Source organism: Piliocolobus tephrosceles, chromosome 6 (genome assembly GCF_002776525.5).
Source record: "Piliocolobus tephrosceles isolate RC106 chromosome 6, ASM277652v3, whole genome shotgun sequence".
Lineage (NCBI taxonomy): Eukaryota > Metazoa > Chordata > Mammalia > Primates > Cercopithecidae > Piliocolobus > Piliocolobus tephrosceles.
In genome coordinates this window covers 56444372-56461871 of record NC_045439.1, presented here as the reverse complement: position 1 = coordinate 56461871, position 17500 = coordinate 56444372, and the positions used below count along the sequence as shown (strand labels likewise).

Here is a 17500-nt window from a genome sequence, read left to right as displayed (position 1 = left end):
GCTGGAGTGCAGTGGCACAATCTTGGCTCATTCCCAGGGCTTAAGCGATCCTCCCAGGTCAGCCTCCCCAGTAGCTGGGACTACAGGTGCCCGCTACCACACCGAGCTAATTTTTGTATTTTTTGTAGATACAGGTTTTCACTGCATTGCCCAGGTTGGTCTCAAACTCCTGGAGCTCACAGGTTCCACCTGCCTTGGCACCCCAAAGTGTTGGGATTACAGGTGTGAACCACTGCACCTGGTCTCTTTTCTCTTCTATTCCTTTTTATTCTTGTTGCAGACAACAGAGTGCTGGCAGCTCTGCAGGGGCCCAGTCACCTAGAACCCATGCCTTCCAGCTCTGTGTTGGCTCTGAACACCTGGCAGAATGTCCTGATTGCACTTGTCAAACTGCATATTAACAGGACTTCTCTCCCAGAGATGGGGATTCTGGGAAAGTTGACATCTAATGTTTCTCACTTTGACGATCTCTGTGGAATTGATGGCTCATTATTTAACATTTATTTGGCAGTAAATGGCATTTATTAGGCAGAGAATCAAAGTCGCACTTCACACTCATAGAGAGTAACCCACTTTGTTGATAATGGAGTGGGAGATGGGGAGTTGGGGACTATCTATTACTTGCCTTACTAACTGGTGAAAAAAGTCTCAAGAGACACTTCCTGAAAGAATAAAATACTAGCGCATGTCTTCATCTGAGCAGAAGATTATTGGTCCAATGTAAGATATGCTGAGGCTGAGGCCCAGACCCATTTCCACCATCCCAAGTCCTCTTTGATTCTTGGAGCCGGGTTCGTTTAGATGAGCAAACCTTCATGGAGGACTTGTCATGCCCCTGGCCCTGATCATGGCCCGGGAACTAGTGGGATGCGTTGTGAGACCTAAGAAGAATATTTTGTTATATGATTTTTTTCAATGGCCATTTTTTTAATGCCTTGGGAATCTAGTTATTTATATTATAAAAATTTTTATCAAATCCAGTTGCTGCTTAAGGTGGATGGGCCAAGGAGAGTAAGTCTCCACCTTACAACTGGTTTTCTTTAAATTAGAAAAATGGGGCCAGGTGTGGTGGCTCATGCTTGTAATCCCAGCACTTTTGGAGGCCAATGTGGGCGGATCACGAGGTCAGGAGATCGAGACCATCCTGGCTAACACAGTGAAACCCCATCTCTACTAAAAATACAAAAAATTAGCCAGGCATGGTGGAACACACCTCTAGTCCCAGCTACTCTGGAGGCAGGAGAATTGCTTGAACGTGGGAGGCGGAGGTTGGAGTGAGCCAAGATCATACCACCGTACTCCAGCCTGGGTGACAGAGCGAGACTCCATCTAAAAAAAAAAAAAACAATAATAATAATAAAAACAAAAGTGGAAAACGTGCTCCAGAAGGAAGCTGGGGGTAACCAAAGGTTTATTTTCCTCCTCATTTCCCCCCATTCCACCCCAAGTCATTACAATCCTAGATAGTGCTCAGGAAATGTCCATGAGTAGGCTGATAAATGTATTCATTCTTTCCACAGTGTTGGCTCTTTATGATCTATTGGACACTATTCTAGTCTTGGTCACACAGCAGTAAATAAAACAGACAAAAGTCCTTGCTCTGTGGAGCTTACATTGATTCATTTGCAATTCTAAGTAAAAAAAAAAGAAAATGAAGTCCTTCCTCTTTCCTCTAAAGCTACCAATAAATGTTGCTTCCGTTTCCCTTACAAAATAAATGCACTTTCTTTCCATTTTCAACCTACGCGTCAATAAATATTTACTGAGCTCAGCCCTGGGCTGGACAGAGTGAAGTGTAAAGGAAGCATTGTATGCCATGTTGTTCTTGCTCTCTGTGGCCTGATGGAGTGGGGAAGATAGGGCTAATACTGGGAAAGCCGTCAGAGAACAATTCAAGGCCAGCCGAGGCCCCGTTATTATTTGTGGGAGGAAAGGCAAGAGGGAGGGGTCACCAGGGGATGATGTCTCCAGGAGACTTTGACAAGAAAGAGATACTTCTGTGGCCATGACGGAAGAGGGTATTTGGTTGGGAGGATGTCTCCTGGTGGTTGGTGACAAACAAATGTCGACTGAATGAATTGGCACATAGGTTGAAGGTACATGTCTTAATATTTGAAACAGTAAATGTGGTTAGATTTGGGCTTCCCAAAGTTGGTTTGCAGAAACCTCTGATCATGAGTGATTCACCCCGTAGCAGCTCAGACTCCACCAGCTTCCACCAGTAAGAATCATACAGTTAGGTTCTGAGGCCCCTGCGGGACACTGTGCGGTTACAGCTGCAGCTGATCAAAGGTCAAGCGAAAGAACACCAAAGCACCAAGGTGGCCGTTTGATGTGGCTGGCCGTTAGTGGGGATTGGGCTGAAACTGCATCCTCTGCTCAAATAAGGTCTATTAGCCACTGGTGACTTTTGATCCCCTACTGATCTAGGGGAAGTCAAATTGACAACCCCTTAGTTAAAAGAAGCTGCTTTGCATTATTGATGCTTGGAGGATCTGGTCACTCTGTTCTCTTCCCGCAGTGCATCTCAGAGAAGTGCCTCGAGCTATTTGAGAGAGGAATTCTGCATGAATTATTCCTTAAAAACAGACACACATTTCCCTCTACTGCCTCTGCTTCCCAAGCAGACCTTCAAAACATAACTTAGCGGGAGACTACCCTGCCTACCTTCAAAAGACAGCTTAGTGGGAGACTAACAGGCAGGGTGGAGGTGAGTGAGGGGAGCTTAGAGGGAAGCCAGCAGGAGCAAGCCGCTGGAAGGAGGCACAGTTCAGCCTTGGGTTCAATTCTGTCCATTTGGGCTTGATCTGTGGCTCAAAGTGGCTTCTCTGGGTTTTGATTTCTTATCTCTAAAATCAGAACAACAATGTCCTCTCCTTCCTGCCGCCTTCATGGCGGGGGTGGTAGGGTGCTATTTTAAGGTATTATGAAACAATCATTTTCATTTCTTTCTTTCTGATTTTATGAGTAGGCAATTGCCTGTGTATGATGTATTTGAAAAATCTATCCATTACCCTTAGCCCACATATATTTTCCACTTCTTGCAGAACTGCTGGAAATTCATCAGAGATTCATTATCTTCTCTCTTTGTGTCTCTTCCAAACACATATAAGTGCTCTGATTTTTAATTCATTAACACTTTGGGGGAGTTAATTTTTTTAGAGAGGTCTTTCTTTGATGACTTTGTTATCAGAGGGCTCCTGAGAATACAGGAGCAGGAAGGAGGAAAAAAGAAAGGACCAGACCCTGAGAGGGCTAAGGGGCAGAAAGAGATCTTAAAACAAGATTGTCTACCAGCAGAATTTTGCCAGAGGTCAGCCTTGTTCCTGGGGTTCATTTCTGCTTACATGGATGTCACCAGGACTGTGACATCCTGGAGATCCTTATAGGACTATGGGATCAGACAGACCTGGGTATGTGCGGCTCTGCCATTCATTGGCTTGTGACCTTGGAAAGATTAGTTAACTTTCCAGTCTCATTTGCAAAGCAAGGGTAATAATTATCTTCCAAAAATACCTCTGGTCTAGCAAAGAAATCAGGGCAGGGGGAGACAATTTATCAAAAATGCTTTCTAGCCTCTCGACCTTACCATTTGATTATGTTAAACAGTCTTAACAATGACCTCTCACGACATGGAAAGGGACTTACTTAATGGCTAATGTGGGCAAAAACTGGAAGCAGGAGGTGATGACATTGACCTCCTGTATCCCTCATTTCTCTAAGACCCTCACAAGAGAGGTGGCTTGAGACAGAGGTGTCCTTAGTGACTCCTCATGGACAAATCGTCACTTGTGTGCTGACAGCTCCTGATTGGGTGGTTTGTGTCACAGGGAACAATAGCGTAGGCAAGATGTGCATGCACCCATCCCACTCCTTGACCAAGGTCCAGCCCTGTGCCTCATGGATCCTTCTCTTCCAGGGACCTCATTTCAGAAGTGGGGTCTTCTAACACTGGTTCATTTCTCCTAAGATGCAGCCAGAATATAGAGGATCTAAGGATTATTCCCCCACTGCCTGAGACTAATGATAAGAATAGCTAACACATATAGTGCAGAATTGTGATATAATTAAAAACTGTGGCAGCTGTTAAACTGTCTGAATCCTGTTTACTGGTGACTTTGGGGTCCAGCCTCAGCCTTCTATGGGGCTACAGTAAGGGACCAAACCTGGCTGTGGTGCAAACATCTCCCTTCCCCTCCTGTCCCTGCCATGTCCTGGCTTTTTCAGCTACTGGTTGAGGCCCTGCCTTATTGCTCTCCTTACCTGGTTTCCCCTTAGTCCCAGTCTTGACCTGCCCTATAGATAATGCCATGTCATTGTGTAAAAAGACCTTCTTAAATGCCAACTGACCTGGAATTCCCACTGTTAGTCTCTGAAATTTGGGGGCAGATCACCTGAGGTCAGGAGTTTGAGACCAGCCTGGCCAACATGGTGATACCCTGTCTCTACTACAACAATTAGCTAGGCCTGATGGCGGGTGCCTGTAATGCCAGCTACTCGGTAGGCTCAGGCAGGAGAATTGCTTGAACCTGAGAGGCAGAGGTTGCAGTGAGCTGAGATCATGCCATTGTATTGCAGCCTGGGCAACAAGAGCAAAACTCTCTCCAAAAAAAGAAAAAAAAAAAAGAAAGCGAAAGAAAAAGAAAAAGAAAAAACCAAGACAAACGGATTAATTTCGAAAACCTTGTGTGTTTCCCAATATCTTGCAGATCTTTTCCACATTCCTGTTCAACGCTTGGACGAAAAATTGCTGCTCTGTGTGACAGTTTTACTAGTAAATCCTTAAAAGAACATATTTTCCCTCCTCTGATAGACATGTTAATTTATTTTAATTTTTGTAAGTATGGACCTTCCATAAATTTGCCTATATATATATTTTCCCAAATAAAGACCTCACTATCCTTAAAGTTGTGACATAGTGAAAAGACATGTCAGCTGTAAAATTGTGGCTAGACTGAAATGGTCTGAAACTTACTTAATATTGACTTTGAGTGTCAATATTAAATGTAGCAAGTGTAGCAGGAATCCCTGCAAACGGCTGGAAGTAAAGAGAGATGCATGCCCTTGTGGGTGAGGGTTCCATTCAAGAGCTGATTTCAAATTAATTCGTTGTTAATATGGATACCTAACTGCTTACTGTATTCTCTGCCTTTCCCCTTCCGCTTCTTATCTGCATCCCTTAAAGATGAGAGAGAGAGAGAGAGAGAGAGAATGGTGCTGATGTAAGGAATCGATTTTTCCTGTTTATTTATTTTTTTTCCCTGCTGAGCTATGTGTTAGTCTATTTAACACAGTCCTTCTAGTTCTCACCTACTTGCCTCCTGGTGTGTGTGAATTCTGGACATTTCTTGCCTGTTGACTGATGATTACGTTTCACTGAAGTATCAGAATACTTATTAATTTTTCTTCTAGGCCTTTTAACCTTCTTAGGGGAATGGTCTCCTCTGCTTTTAGCCAGAGACAAGGATAAGGATTGAATAACTCTGTTTCTGTATTGTGAGCTACCACACTGATGCTATTTTAAAATCTAGCTTTTAGGTTTTTGTTTTTTGCCCCTCTTCTGCAGGCTAGTCCTAGTTAATAAAATAAAATACTCTGCTAGGAGTTTAGTATAGTCGCTTGCAACTTAGAAGCCTGTTAACCTATGTAGGCTAATTCCTTTCTTTGATTGTGATTAAAAGGCATGGAATCTGATTCTTGGAGTTGATAATGATTTTTTACTTTCCAGTCAAAGCCCCATTTCTTGTGGATTTAAAGAAACCAGAGTTAAAGATTCCTCACACAGTGAACTTCTACCTGAGAGTTGAACCTGGGGTGATGCTAGGGATCTGGTGAGTGCACGGATGGGACACTGGGTTGCTTGATGGGACAGGTTTTCCTGTTAGGACGCAGAGGAGCAGTGCTGTGTTCCCTGCCCATGGACAGGTCAGTGCTCCTGGAGGTACCTGGAGGCTGTTTTCTACACCTTCCTCTTCTGTTGATTTGCTTGATTTTGCTTTCTAAAAATTTTGCTTTGGAGTATAGACTTTTAAGTGTTGCCTTGGCTTCTGGCCTCACCCACCCCTTCTGCCTTATTCCATACCACCTTTGCCTTCATGCCCTCAAGTCCAGACGCACTGCCCTCCCAGGATACGCTCTGCCCTCAAGGCTTCCTTCTATTTCTCAGCTCCCTGCCTTCCCTCTTCTTGCCTTGCTAGCTGTCTACTCATCTATTGGATCTTACTTCAGTTGGTAATTTTCAGGAAAGCCTTTCCTCACTGCCCATTTTAGGTATGTGCTGTCATGGCCACCCATGCTTGTCCCTTTTGACAATTATTCCCATTGTCATGAAATAAATGTTTGTGTGATGATTTGGTTAATATTTGTCTTCCTTACAAGACTATAACTTCAGCAGGTGATAGACTTTGTTGATGGGTTTTCATTGCTTAGGACAATGCTTGGCACATAAAGGACATTCAGTAAATATGTCAGATGAGGTCATGAACATTCTATTGTCTTACAATGCTAACCTTAACATTTCTTCTGTTTAGTTGTAATGCTCATTCTTGGCTGCCAAGTTTCCAGTGATCTGTTTTCTATTTCATCTCCCTGAGTTCAAACCTTTGATCATAAAATGTTTAGGAACCAACACATAACTTCTTCCTATTCTGCAGGGTACAGTTCATCCAATAGTGTTGGAATTTAGAAATCATTTTATTCTTTGCTTTCGCCCCACTGGTCCTTGGTTTGGTGAGTCAGCTATCTCATCAAGATCAGCTCATCCAGCAGGCAGCAGTGCCTATATTCTGAGTACAGAGGCCCTGGGGATGATAGCAGACTTTCTGCCCTTAGATGATGGAGAGGACAGAAAATGTGTCACCCTTAGCCAGTTCTCCACAGCCCATGGTGACATGTCATATGGCAGTGTTCACATTTGCAGCATTCGTTGGTTTAACAAAGTGGAGAAAATGGAACTCACGCAGACTTTTAAAATCACAAGGTTACTTGGTTTCTGGAGCAAAATGGTTCAGTGTTTTAGTTCTTTTCTCTTACGTAAACTGGTTTCTCTTTAAATTATTTCCTACTTGTCTCTTCAGCCAAACTCATGGCAGATGGTAAATATCTATTATCTTTTACTTGTTTCCCTTTCTTAAAAAACAAGTTCAATGTACCTAAGAACAGCAGTCTTGGAAAATTAGCAGGTGCAGAAGTCAGAAGAACTAAAACAGTAAATCATTAAACGGCGTCTCTGTGCATGGGGACATGGGGTAGGGCAGTAGTGGTTCTCATCATAGGACATTTTGTGGTGTTCGATTTTTATTTTTACCATGTGCATATATTTCTCAGACAAAAATTTAAAATATATGTATATATATCATAAGGAGAGTTTCAGCCTTTGGCAAGGATGGATAATTCCTCTTTCTACATTTGTTTAAACCTCCCTTGCTCTTCAGGCACACAGTCCCCAGCTGCCGGGAGGAAGATGCCAAAGGGAAGGACCGTTGCTGGTACGAAGCAGCCCTTTGCGATGGGAACCCAATCATTGTTTATCTTCATGGCAGTGCAGAACACAGGTCAGTGGCTCTGCTTACGTATTTTTTTTTTTTTTTTTTTCAAGAGATTGAGTGCATTTCAGCCCCACAGGGGAATGAAGAAGGACAGGGCTCTGTTTTTAACTCTGTAGGCATGCCTTCACATATTTCTTTTCCTTTGTTGAAATCTGAGGGTGTTCTGGCAATAAGCTTCGCTTGAAAAGATTGTTCTATATATAGAATAATGTGGATCCCTAACTAAGAAGGAGAAAAGAATAACTCTTCCAAAAGTTGGATGTTGATTTCAAAGAAAGTGATGATTCTTTTGCTCCCTAGAGTGTCTGAAATGATGGATTTAACCCATGAATGACGGGAAAGGGAATAGGCACGCATTATGGGGGAGAGGAAGAGCCATCTCCAGATCAGAGATTTTTCAGATCACTACAGGGGAGAGTCCTTTATTTAACTTTAATGTTACTAGCTGAAAATATGACTCCTTAAGAGAGTTCACATGGAATTCTGACCGCAGGTACTGGGGACCGTCTGACTAATTCTAATCTAGAATAGCCATACCTCAGCCCATTCTCTGTAGTCCCAACCTCGCTTTGTAATAAAGAACATCTCCCAGGAGCCTGGCTCGCCTTTGATGTGCTGTCAGAGCCCTTCTGGGCCTGTGTAATTATGCTGGGTGATGATCACCCGCTGTGACTGTGCCCCTTCAGCTTGGGGCAGGGGCGATGTGCCTCAGAAACCCACAGATCTCCTCCACGTGGGGAGGAGCACCTGCCTGTGACTCCCTTCCTCCTCGTCTTTTTCTGGCAGGTGACTCGCCTTTCTCAAGACTCGCCTTTTCTCAAGAGACTTTCTTGATGTATACATTTTAGAGCCACATTTACTGAAATTTCCTGTGAAACCCAGCAATTTTTTTTTTTTTTTTTTTTTGAGACAGAGTCTCACTCTGTCACCCAGGCTGGAGTGCAGTGGCACAATCTTGGCTCACGGCAAGCTCCGCTTCCCGGGTTCACACCATTCTCCTACCTCAGCCTCCTAAGTGGCTGGGACTACGCTGGAGGTGCCCACCACCATGCTGGGCTAATTTTTTGTATTTTTAATAGAGATGGGGTTTCGCTATGTTAGCCAGGATGGTTTTGATCTCCTGTCCTCATGATCCGCCTGCCTCGGCCTCCCAAAGTGCTGGGATTACAGGCATGAGCCACCGCGCCAGGCCGGAAACCCAGCATTTTTACATAGTTTAACTTTGTATTGATTTTGTAAACTTGGGCATGATGTTACAATGTATTTATTTAAAGGACCTTGTGGACCACACAGCATGTCTGCCCCTCTGTGTAAATCCATAAGTGCCCTCAATGAGCCCAGATTTCCTGGCTCTGGGATCAGACACAGCTTGCTTTTGTTCTCTGTCCAGAAATATCAGCTTTCTATCTGCAGTCCTGAGCTCCAAGTAAGGAGTACCAGACAGTACTCTCCTCAAATAGGAGATTACAGGGAACCTGTCGAGGCATCAAAAACAGTGGCTCTAGACTTGAGATCCATGGAAGCCCCAGAAGGCCCATGAACGCCTCTCCACAATTGTACATAAAATTTGAAGTATGGGTACATTTTTTCTTGGGAAATGGGTTCATAGCCTTAACTAGAAGTTCAAAAGGCTCCATTACATATACATACATACATTACATATACATTACATATACACACATACATGACATATACATATATATACATACATTCTATCTTAGAGCCAATGTAATGGCTCTAAGATAGAACTCAAATAAATGACTTTTAAGAATTCTCTGCCTTTTGATGAGTAGTTGCCAGGGCTTGGCGGGTTAGGGAGGAAGGAATAGGCAGAGCACAGAGGATTTCTAGGGCAGTGGAAATCTTCTGGATGACACTACAATGGTGGATACATGTCATTATACATTGGTCAAAATCCATAGAATATCCAACACCAAGAGTGAACCCCAACGTAAACTAGGCAATTTGGATGATAATAATGTATCCATGTAGGTTAACTGATTGGAACAAGTGTCCCACTGTGGTGCTTTGGATGTTTATAGGGAGAGAAGGTTGTGTGTGAGTGAGGACAGGGGTTACATGGGAACTCTGCATTTTGTGTTCAATTTTGTGGTGAACCTAAAACTGTTTTAAAAATAAATTTTATTAATTTCTAAAAAAAAAAAAAAAAAAAGAAACAGGTCACAAAGACCATCAGTCTTCTTCCTGAAAATACAGGTCCAATCTTATTCTGACTAACATTACACAGAAACCTCAGTCACAATAAAGACTACAACTACTAACTTCTTATTCACAAACTTAAAATAACATCTACAATACAATTAAATTTAAAACTTCTGGAAAGAACCTTGTACTTCATCGTAATAAAATCGAATTTGTGAGCCGGGCACGGTGGCTGACGCCTGTAATCCCAGCACTTTGGGAGGCCAAGGCGAGTGGATTACGAGGTCAGCAGTTCAAGACCAACCTGGCCAAGATGGTGAAACCCCGTCTCTACTAAAAATACAAAAATTAGCCAGGCATGGTGGTAGGCACCTGTAATCTCAGCTACTTGGGAGGCTGAGGCAGGAGAATCGCTTGAACCTGGGAGGCAGAGGTTGCAGTGAGCCAAGATCATGCCACTGGATTTCAGCCTGGGTGACAGAGTGAGACTCTGTCTCAAGAATAAAATAAAATAAAATAAAATAAAATAAAATAAAATAAAATAAAATAAAATAAATAAAATCGAATTTGTGGTTGCATTAGCATGGCGACATAATAAAATTCTCTGTCTTTTGAATGATCTTTGACGCTTGCTTATTAATGTGGTTGACATAAAGCAGACCATTTTTGGGGAAAAATAATTTTGGTGCCTACAGGACTGTGAGCCTCTCCCCTTCACTTCATCTTGCACTTAAATGGCAGAGTGGACAGGGTATAGGCAAATCTTAGTCTAGTGCAGCCTGACGACATCATCCCTAGTTCTGAAAGTCACTTTCTGGAAACTATTTTCCTTTAGCTTCTACGAGTATTCTTAGAAATAAGTTTTACTGTGTAGAAGTGAAAAAAGGTGGATTATCAGCAGTTCATCAAATGCTTGTATTGAGAAGCGCTACAAAGATCTGGCCAGACCTCACCGAGAGGAACGCCGGCCCAGTGGGGAGCCATCGATCATTCACCCTGACACAGCTGAGCTGGCTGTGACACCAGAAAGCATTTCCCCTTCTCCTAGTTATTTATTCCTCCAACCTGAAAGAGAAAGGCGTGAGATCAGATACCAGCAGCAGGACAGTGATTTTTATTGAACTTATCAACATCATTCCTAATTCTTGCTTTTTTTTTAAACTTCCTTCACAGGGCAGCTTCTCACAGACTGAAGCTGGTAAAGGTATGTCTGAAGAGGCCACAAAGCACCCATTTCATAAGTCCTCATGAATGCTGTTTGATAGTCATGAGATTTTCCTTAGGCCCTCCGTGTGGTTGTGTTTTGAGAGGTCTCCAGGGTACTGGTCAGGGTGGGTTGTGGTGTCTGGGGCTCAAAGTCCCACCAGTGGACTTCTGCTCCTACACTGATCAAAACAGAACTGAGCTTCTCTAGGTCCCAAAGTACCTTCGTGAACTTAATAATCTCATTGCCAAATGGAGGCGAAGACATTTTTATTTGCTTTCTCTGAGGGCTGGGGGATGGGTTGAGAGAGTTTTGTTGTTGTTGCTGTTGTTTTTGAGATTCTGTTGCCCAGGCTGGAGTGCAGTGGTGTGATCTCCACTTACTGCAACCTCCGCCTCCCAGGCTCAAGTGATTCTCCTGCCTCAGTCTCCAGAGTAGCTGGAATTACAGGTGCCAACCACCACGCCTGGCTAATTTTGTATTTTTTAGTAGAGACAAGGTTTCACCATGTTGGCCAGGCTGGTCTCGAACTCGTGACCTCAGGTGATCCACCCACCTCGGCCTCCCAAAGTGCTGGGATTACAGGCGCGAGCCACCTCACCCGGCTGACATTTTTATTTGCTTTCTCTGAGGGCTGGAGGATGGGTTGAGAGAGTATTATTAAGGTGCAAAATGGTCACTCCTTTTAAAAGAAGCAACCTTTTTAGTTTCTAGTGGTTATAGGCTAAAGACACAGAATGTCTGCTCTTAAAAGTCATTCAAGGCTGGGTGCAGTGGTTCACGCCTGTAATCCCAACACTTTGGGAGGCTGAGACCGGGAGTTCAAGACCAAGGTCTCAACTTCATGAAACCCTATCTCTACAAAAAAATTTAAAATTCACTGGATGTGGTGGTACTTGCCTGCAATTCCAGCTACTCAGGAGGCTGAGGTGAGAGGATTGCTCGAGACTGGGAATTTGAGGCTGCAATAAGCTAGGATTGTGCCACCACACTGCAGCCTGAATGACAGAGTGAGGAGACCCTGACTCAAAAAAAGAAAAAAAAGTCATTGAAACCCTGGCTTCAGCCCATGTAAGGCTTTGTAGAGTAGCATGGTGGCCACACTTGCTCTCCTCAATCTCTGCTGCATGACTCTGGCTTGTTGGGACAGCCCCTGTGTTTCCAGGTATGCAGAAGATGGCAGGCTTTCCACTTAGCCATATCTGCCTCAGAACTGGTTGAGCAAGCTGCCTGTATATCCTCTTCCACCCTCTGGTTAGGTAATCTCCGCTGCAGGTGACCGGCTGTTGATCACAGGGACTTGGTCTCTCCTCCCACATGCTGGCTCCCACCTTGGAGTTCTTTCCTGGTCAAACAATATTAGTGGGGCCCAGAATCCTGGCAGTACCAGTATCTCCAGTGCTTTCTTCATCCTCCCTCCCCTTTGCAGACAGGAAGCTCCTCTCCTGTCCCCTCCCCTCATCCCCTTGTGGAGCAGCAGGGGGCTGGGTGCAGTGTTACCTAGGAGGACCATGTTTATTCATTTTTAGTTTTGCTTTCCCCTCTGCACCCTGCCCTTTGCATTCCCCACATGGAATGTGGTAAAGCTGATGCCCATAAGAATGTGCGTGCTTGGCCGGGCGCAGTGGCTCAAGCCTGTAATCCCAGCACTTTGGGAGGCCGAGATGGGCGGATCATGAGGTCAGGAGATCGAGACCATCCTGGCTAACATGGTGAAACCCCGTCTCTACTAAAAAATACAAAAAACTAGCCGGGCGAGGTGGCAGGCTCCTGTAGTCCCAGCTACTCGGGAGGCTGAGGCAGGATAATGGCGTGAACCCGGGAGGCAGAGCTTGCAGTGAGCTGAGATCTGGCCACTGCACTCCAGCCTGGGCGACAGAGCGAGACTCCGTCTCAAAAAAAAAAAAAAAAAAAGAATGTGCGTGCTTTTCCCCTCCCACTCAGAGCTGTCTCAGTGTTCCCAGAAAGGAGAAGAGCTGTGGGTGTGAAATGCAGACAGGTGATCCTTGTGGTAGTTAGGATGGGTAGGGGAGGAGAACAGCTGGTATGGCAGGACTTTGCCCCCAGGCAGACTGTGGGTAGCAAATGCCACTGTCATCATTCCCCAACAGGACCAAACTTCCTTAGCCCTTCCTTCCCTCCTCTGGAGAGGAGATTAAAAAAAATAAATTTGCATTATTAAATTTTCGTTCATTCATGTATTCATCATGGCAACAGACTAATACAGCTATTTTCATTTATTTGCATTCCCACCTAGTTTTTATTTCTCTTTATAAAAAGCTTTTGTTACTATGATTGTATCTATATGCACTTTTATGTTGTGCTCTTTTACTTCAAACTATTTTGTAGACATTCTTCCATGTTTTCACAGTCATGATAGTTATCCAGTTTAAAGGCTTTATCATTCTCAGTTATATTTATAAGCAATTGTTTACTTAACTATTCTACTGCTGTTGTATATAAGATTTTTTTGCTCCCTGCATTTGTTTTAACTAGTATTGTTTCAGAAAACTATAAGCACCTAGCTTTTTCTTCTTTAGTGTCTTTTTTCTAGAGGTGAATTCTTAGGAGTAGGGTGTGCTGCTGGTATTGTTCTTGGATTGTGTTGCCTAGTGGTCCTTCAACACATGCTGCAACACACATGGATATTCCCATTTTCCTGGATGCTTAGCCGCCATGTGCCTTGGCTAACTTTTTTGGAGGGAATGTAACAGATATGTAAAAGCTACATTTAGCTCCTCATTATTAGTTCAATTTGTATTTACAGGTTCCTAATGAGGTTTTGCCACCGGATTTAAAATGCAGTAGGAGAAGCACAGTATTTGGACAGAGGAAGACCCAGGAGTGAATCTTGGTTCTAATTCTAGTGAATTGGATGATCTTAAATAAGTTACTTAAACTCCACAAGACTCAGTTTAACTGTAAAATGGGGATAATGTCTACTTTACAGTACAGTTGTGAGGATTAAATAAAGTTTCAAAAGTGTCAGCACAGTAAAATTTTGTCCTTTTTTATCTCTCTTTATCTATCATTATATTTCTTCTTATTTATTTATTTATGTATTTATTGTTTTTTGAGACAGAGTCTCTGTCGCCCAGGCTGGCATGCAGTGGTGCGATCTTGGTTGCTCACTGCAACCTTAGCCTCCTAGGTTCAAGTGATTCTCCTGCCTCAGCCTCCCTGGTAGCTGGGATTACAGGCCTGCACCACCACACCCAACAATCATTGTATTTCATTTCATGACAAATTATGTTTTCATAGTCTCTCCTTCTTTACTTACTAAAAGCTTGGCAGTGGTCTCATATATTAGAGTGATCTCTTTATTTTTTTATTGAAATTAACTTTTTTCATATTTAATACAAATAGCTTCCACTTTTTGATTGTCTCTACTACAACTGTGTGTAGAGTTCTTATTCTCAAGGAATTTTTAAAAAAAGACATTCGTAGACCTAAAGGTGACTATTATTGTTTCTCACTTTTCAGAATAATATTTACATATGTAAATGTTAAATAACTTGGCCAAGGTCACACAGCAGGTAAGCGGCAGAGCCAGCATGAGACCCTGGGTGTCTGACCCTGCTCAGCCTTCCTGCTCTCCATCTCTCCCACTGAGCCTTGGCGTCTCAAGTTGGAAGTCAAACACCGGACTTCAAAAATACATCTTTCCCCACCTGTTAAACTAGTGTGTGTGCTTTGAACGTACAGATACCTAGAGCATCCTAACTTTGGAGAGTTTCTGACAGTGCAACAAACTTTCTTTTTAATCTTCATCTAATATAAAATACTAGCTGTTTCTCTAGGTTCTGCAGTTAAAAAATAAATACTAATGAACAAGTTAAAATTACCTTTGAAAGAGCCCTCCTTGTGATGTGATATGGATGGATATAGGGAGGAGAAGCTTTTGCTGTTTACATCTTCTAATTAAAGTGATAACAGCTCCTTTGTTACCTAGGTGCTGAGTGATGGTGGCTTTCATGTCTTGTCTGTTGACTACAGAGGTATGTGTTAAGAATGGTATACAAAGATTTTTCAATAAGTGGGGAGCCTCTGATGACCCCTCATTTTGAAGGCAGTGATACTGTGTTTGCCTTTTCTTGCTGCCAGGATTTGGGGACTCTACGGGTAAGCCCACAGAGGAGGGACTGACTACGGATGCCATTCGTGTCTATGAGTGGACCAAGGCAAGAAGTGGCATCACTCCCGTGTGTCTCTGGGGCCACTCTCTGGGTACAGGGTAAGTGAGATCTGCAAATGTGTCCTTGGGCAGGTCCTTGAGGCTTTAGTGTCCTATCAAAGGCAGCAGTCAGTAGTGGAAGGGGCACTGAGCCAGAAGACAGGGACTCTTTGCTGATAACTTTCACACTCTAGAAGTGGCTGAAGATCTTGCCATCTCACCATGCCATTTGTAAAACAACAGAAGGTCCCTTCAGCTGTAAGGTTATCTATTACATTGAAGTCCAAGTCTTTCTGAGGATTTTAAAGAAAAGGATCCTTGGCCAGACGGGGTGGCTCACACCTGTAATTCTAGCACTTTGGGAGGCTGAGGTGGGCCGATCACTTGAGGCCAGGAGTTCGAGACCAGCCTGGCCAACATGGCCAAACCCCGTCTCTACTAAAAGTACCAAGAATTAGCTGGGCTTGATGGTGTATGCCTGTAATCCCAGCTACTCAGGAAGCTGAGGCAGGAGGATCACTTGAGCCCAGGGAGGTGGAGGTTGCAGTGAGCTGAGATTATACCACTGCACTCCAGCCAGGGTGACAGAGGGAGACTGTCTCCCCACAAAAAAAGAAAGAAAGAAAATGACCTTTAATATAGGGCCTGTGGAACCCTTTGACATAGTGTGCAAATTTTGTATCTATATGCATTTTTCTAACCAGAGAGCCCAGAGCTTTTATCAGATGTTCATATCAGAAGTTGCATTTTATACTGTTAAGTTATTGCTTAACATTTGTACTAATTCTCATTGCTTTACAGAGTTGCAACAAATGCTGCAAAAGTGTTAGAAGAAAAAGGTAATATAAAATGCTTAAGTGGTATAATTTCCCATCTGAAGGTGGGAAAGTAAAAACAGTTAAGAGACTATTGTGTACTTTGAACATACAGACACCAAAAGCATCCCAACTTTAGATGATTTCTGGCAGTGCAACGGAGTTTCTTTTTTTTTATCTCCATTTAATATAAAATAATAGCTGTGTTTTCAGGTTCTGCAGTTAAAAATAAACATGAAGGAACAAGTTAAAATCACCTTTGAAACAATCCTCCTTGGCCAGTGTGGTGGCTCATGCCTGTAATCCCAGAACTTTGGGAGACTGAGGCGGACTGATCACGAGGTCAGGAGATCGAGACCAGCCTGGCCAAAATGGTGAAACCCTGTCTCCACTAAAAATACAAAAATTTGCTGGGCACAGTGGTGGGTGCCTGTTATCCCAGCTACTCGGGAGGTGGAGGCAGGAGAATTGCTTGAACCCAGGAGGCAGAAGTTGCAGTGAGCCGAGATCGCCACTGCATTCTAGCAAGAATCCATCTCAAAAACAAACAAACAAACAAACAAACAAACAAAAAAGAGTCCTCCTGGTGATATGATATTAATTTAAATTACAGGATAAAAAATAGTGTATCATTAAATAATACACAGAACTGGCTTTCTGCAGTCCTTCTTAGTAATATTTATGTCAGGGTTTCTCAAAGTGACCTGTTTGTATCAGAATCTTTGACCATAGCTGATTTGAAGAATTAGAATCTCTTTGAACAGGGTCAAGTCGTTTTTAAAAAATTAAAATTAGAATTTACTCCATATATAGAGATGCTATATAAATGCAAATATTCATTACCCTAATGCCATACAATTTAAATATTTACATTACAATTATCTGCTTTTGTGTGTGTGTGTTTTACTCATCTTTGTATGGCTATTTTTGATTAAGGGCTACACATGGTTTATGGAAAACCATAGAAATGATTTGAGGCTTGAAGTGATATTATCTTCTTCCAGATATAATTTACTCTTCCTCTGAAAGGCAGTTATGGTAGGGACAGATCACCTTAATCTAATCAGAGATTGAGCTGATCTGAAGCTGGTCTTCAGTCTTTATGATGGCAGGTCTGTTTCTAGTTCACATTACTCCTAGAGTGTAGTTCTTTGAGATCATAACCAAAAACCTGAGAAATGTACTGGGGTCCTCTTTCTTGTCAGATCCCGAACTCTAATTTCTGTCATTTGGATTTTGTGAGAATGCTGAAAGTTTTGTCTCGTTTCTGATCCTCTCAGCCACAACTATTACTTTCAACTGAGTTGAGGGAAAAGGCAGCTGAAACTCTCTAGACTTCTCTCTTTTGGTATTGGTTCTGCAGTTTCTCACTGACCAGTAGCTCTAATATCCATTCAAACAAGTATGTATACATACCTTAACCAACCATACCTTTTCTAATTGTTCTCAGAGGCAGTGTTGACCAAAACAACCCAGTCAACCTCTGGCACATTCTTAGCAATGGACTTCAGAACACTGTCTTCCTGTAGTACTTTTCTTTCTTTCTTTTCTCCTTCCTTCCTTCCTTCCTTCCTTCCTTCCTTCCTTCCTTCCTTCC

The 17500-nt window shown here is 43.0% G+C and overlaps 1 protein-coding gene across 1 annotated transcript in view; it reads left to right on the top strand.

The window, feature by feature from the left end:
* ABHD12B (abhydrolase domain containing 12B) overlaps positions 1-17500 on the top strand; it is a 33321-nt gene that overhangs the window by 1090 nt on the left and 14731 nt on the right. The window contains exons 2-8 of the mRNA XM_023222604.3: positions 4710-4837; positions 5729-5831; positions 7434-7553; positions 10884-10914; positions 14867-14912; positions 15019-15148; positions 15890-15927. Of these exons, the coding sequence (XP_023078372.2) occupies positions 4710-4837; positions 5729-5831; positions 7434-7553; positions 10884-10914; positions 14867-14912; positions 15019-15148; positions 15890-15927 (596 nt within the window). The remainder of the gene's footprint in view (positions 1-4709; positions 4838-5728; positions 5832-7433; positions 7554-10883; positions 10915-14866; positions 14913-15018; positions 15149-15889; positions 15928-17500) is intronic.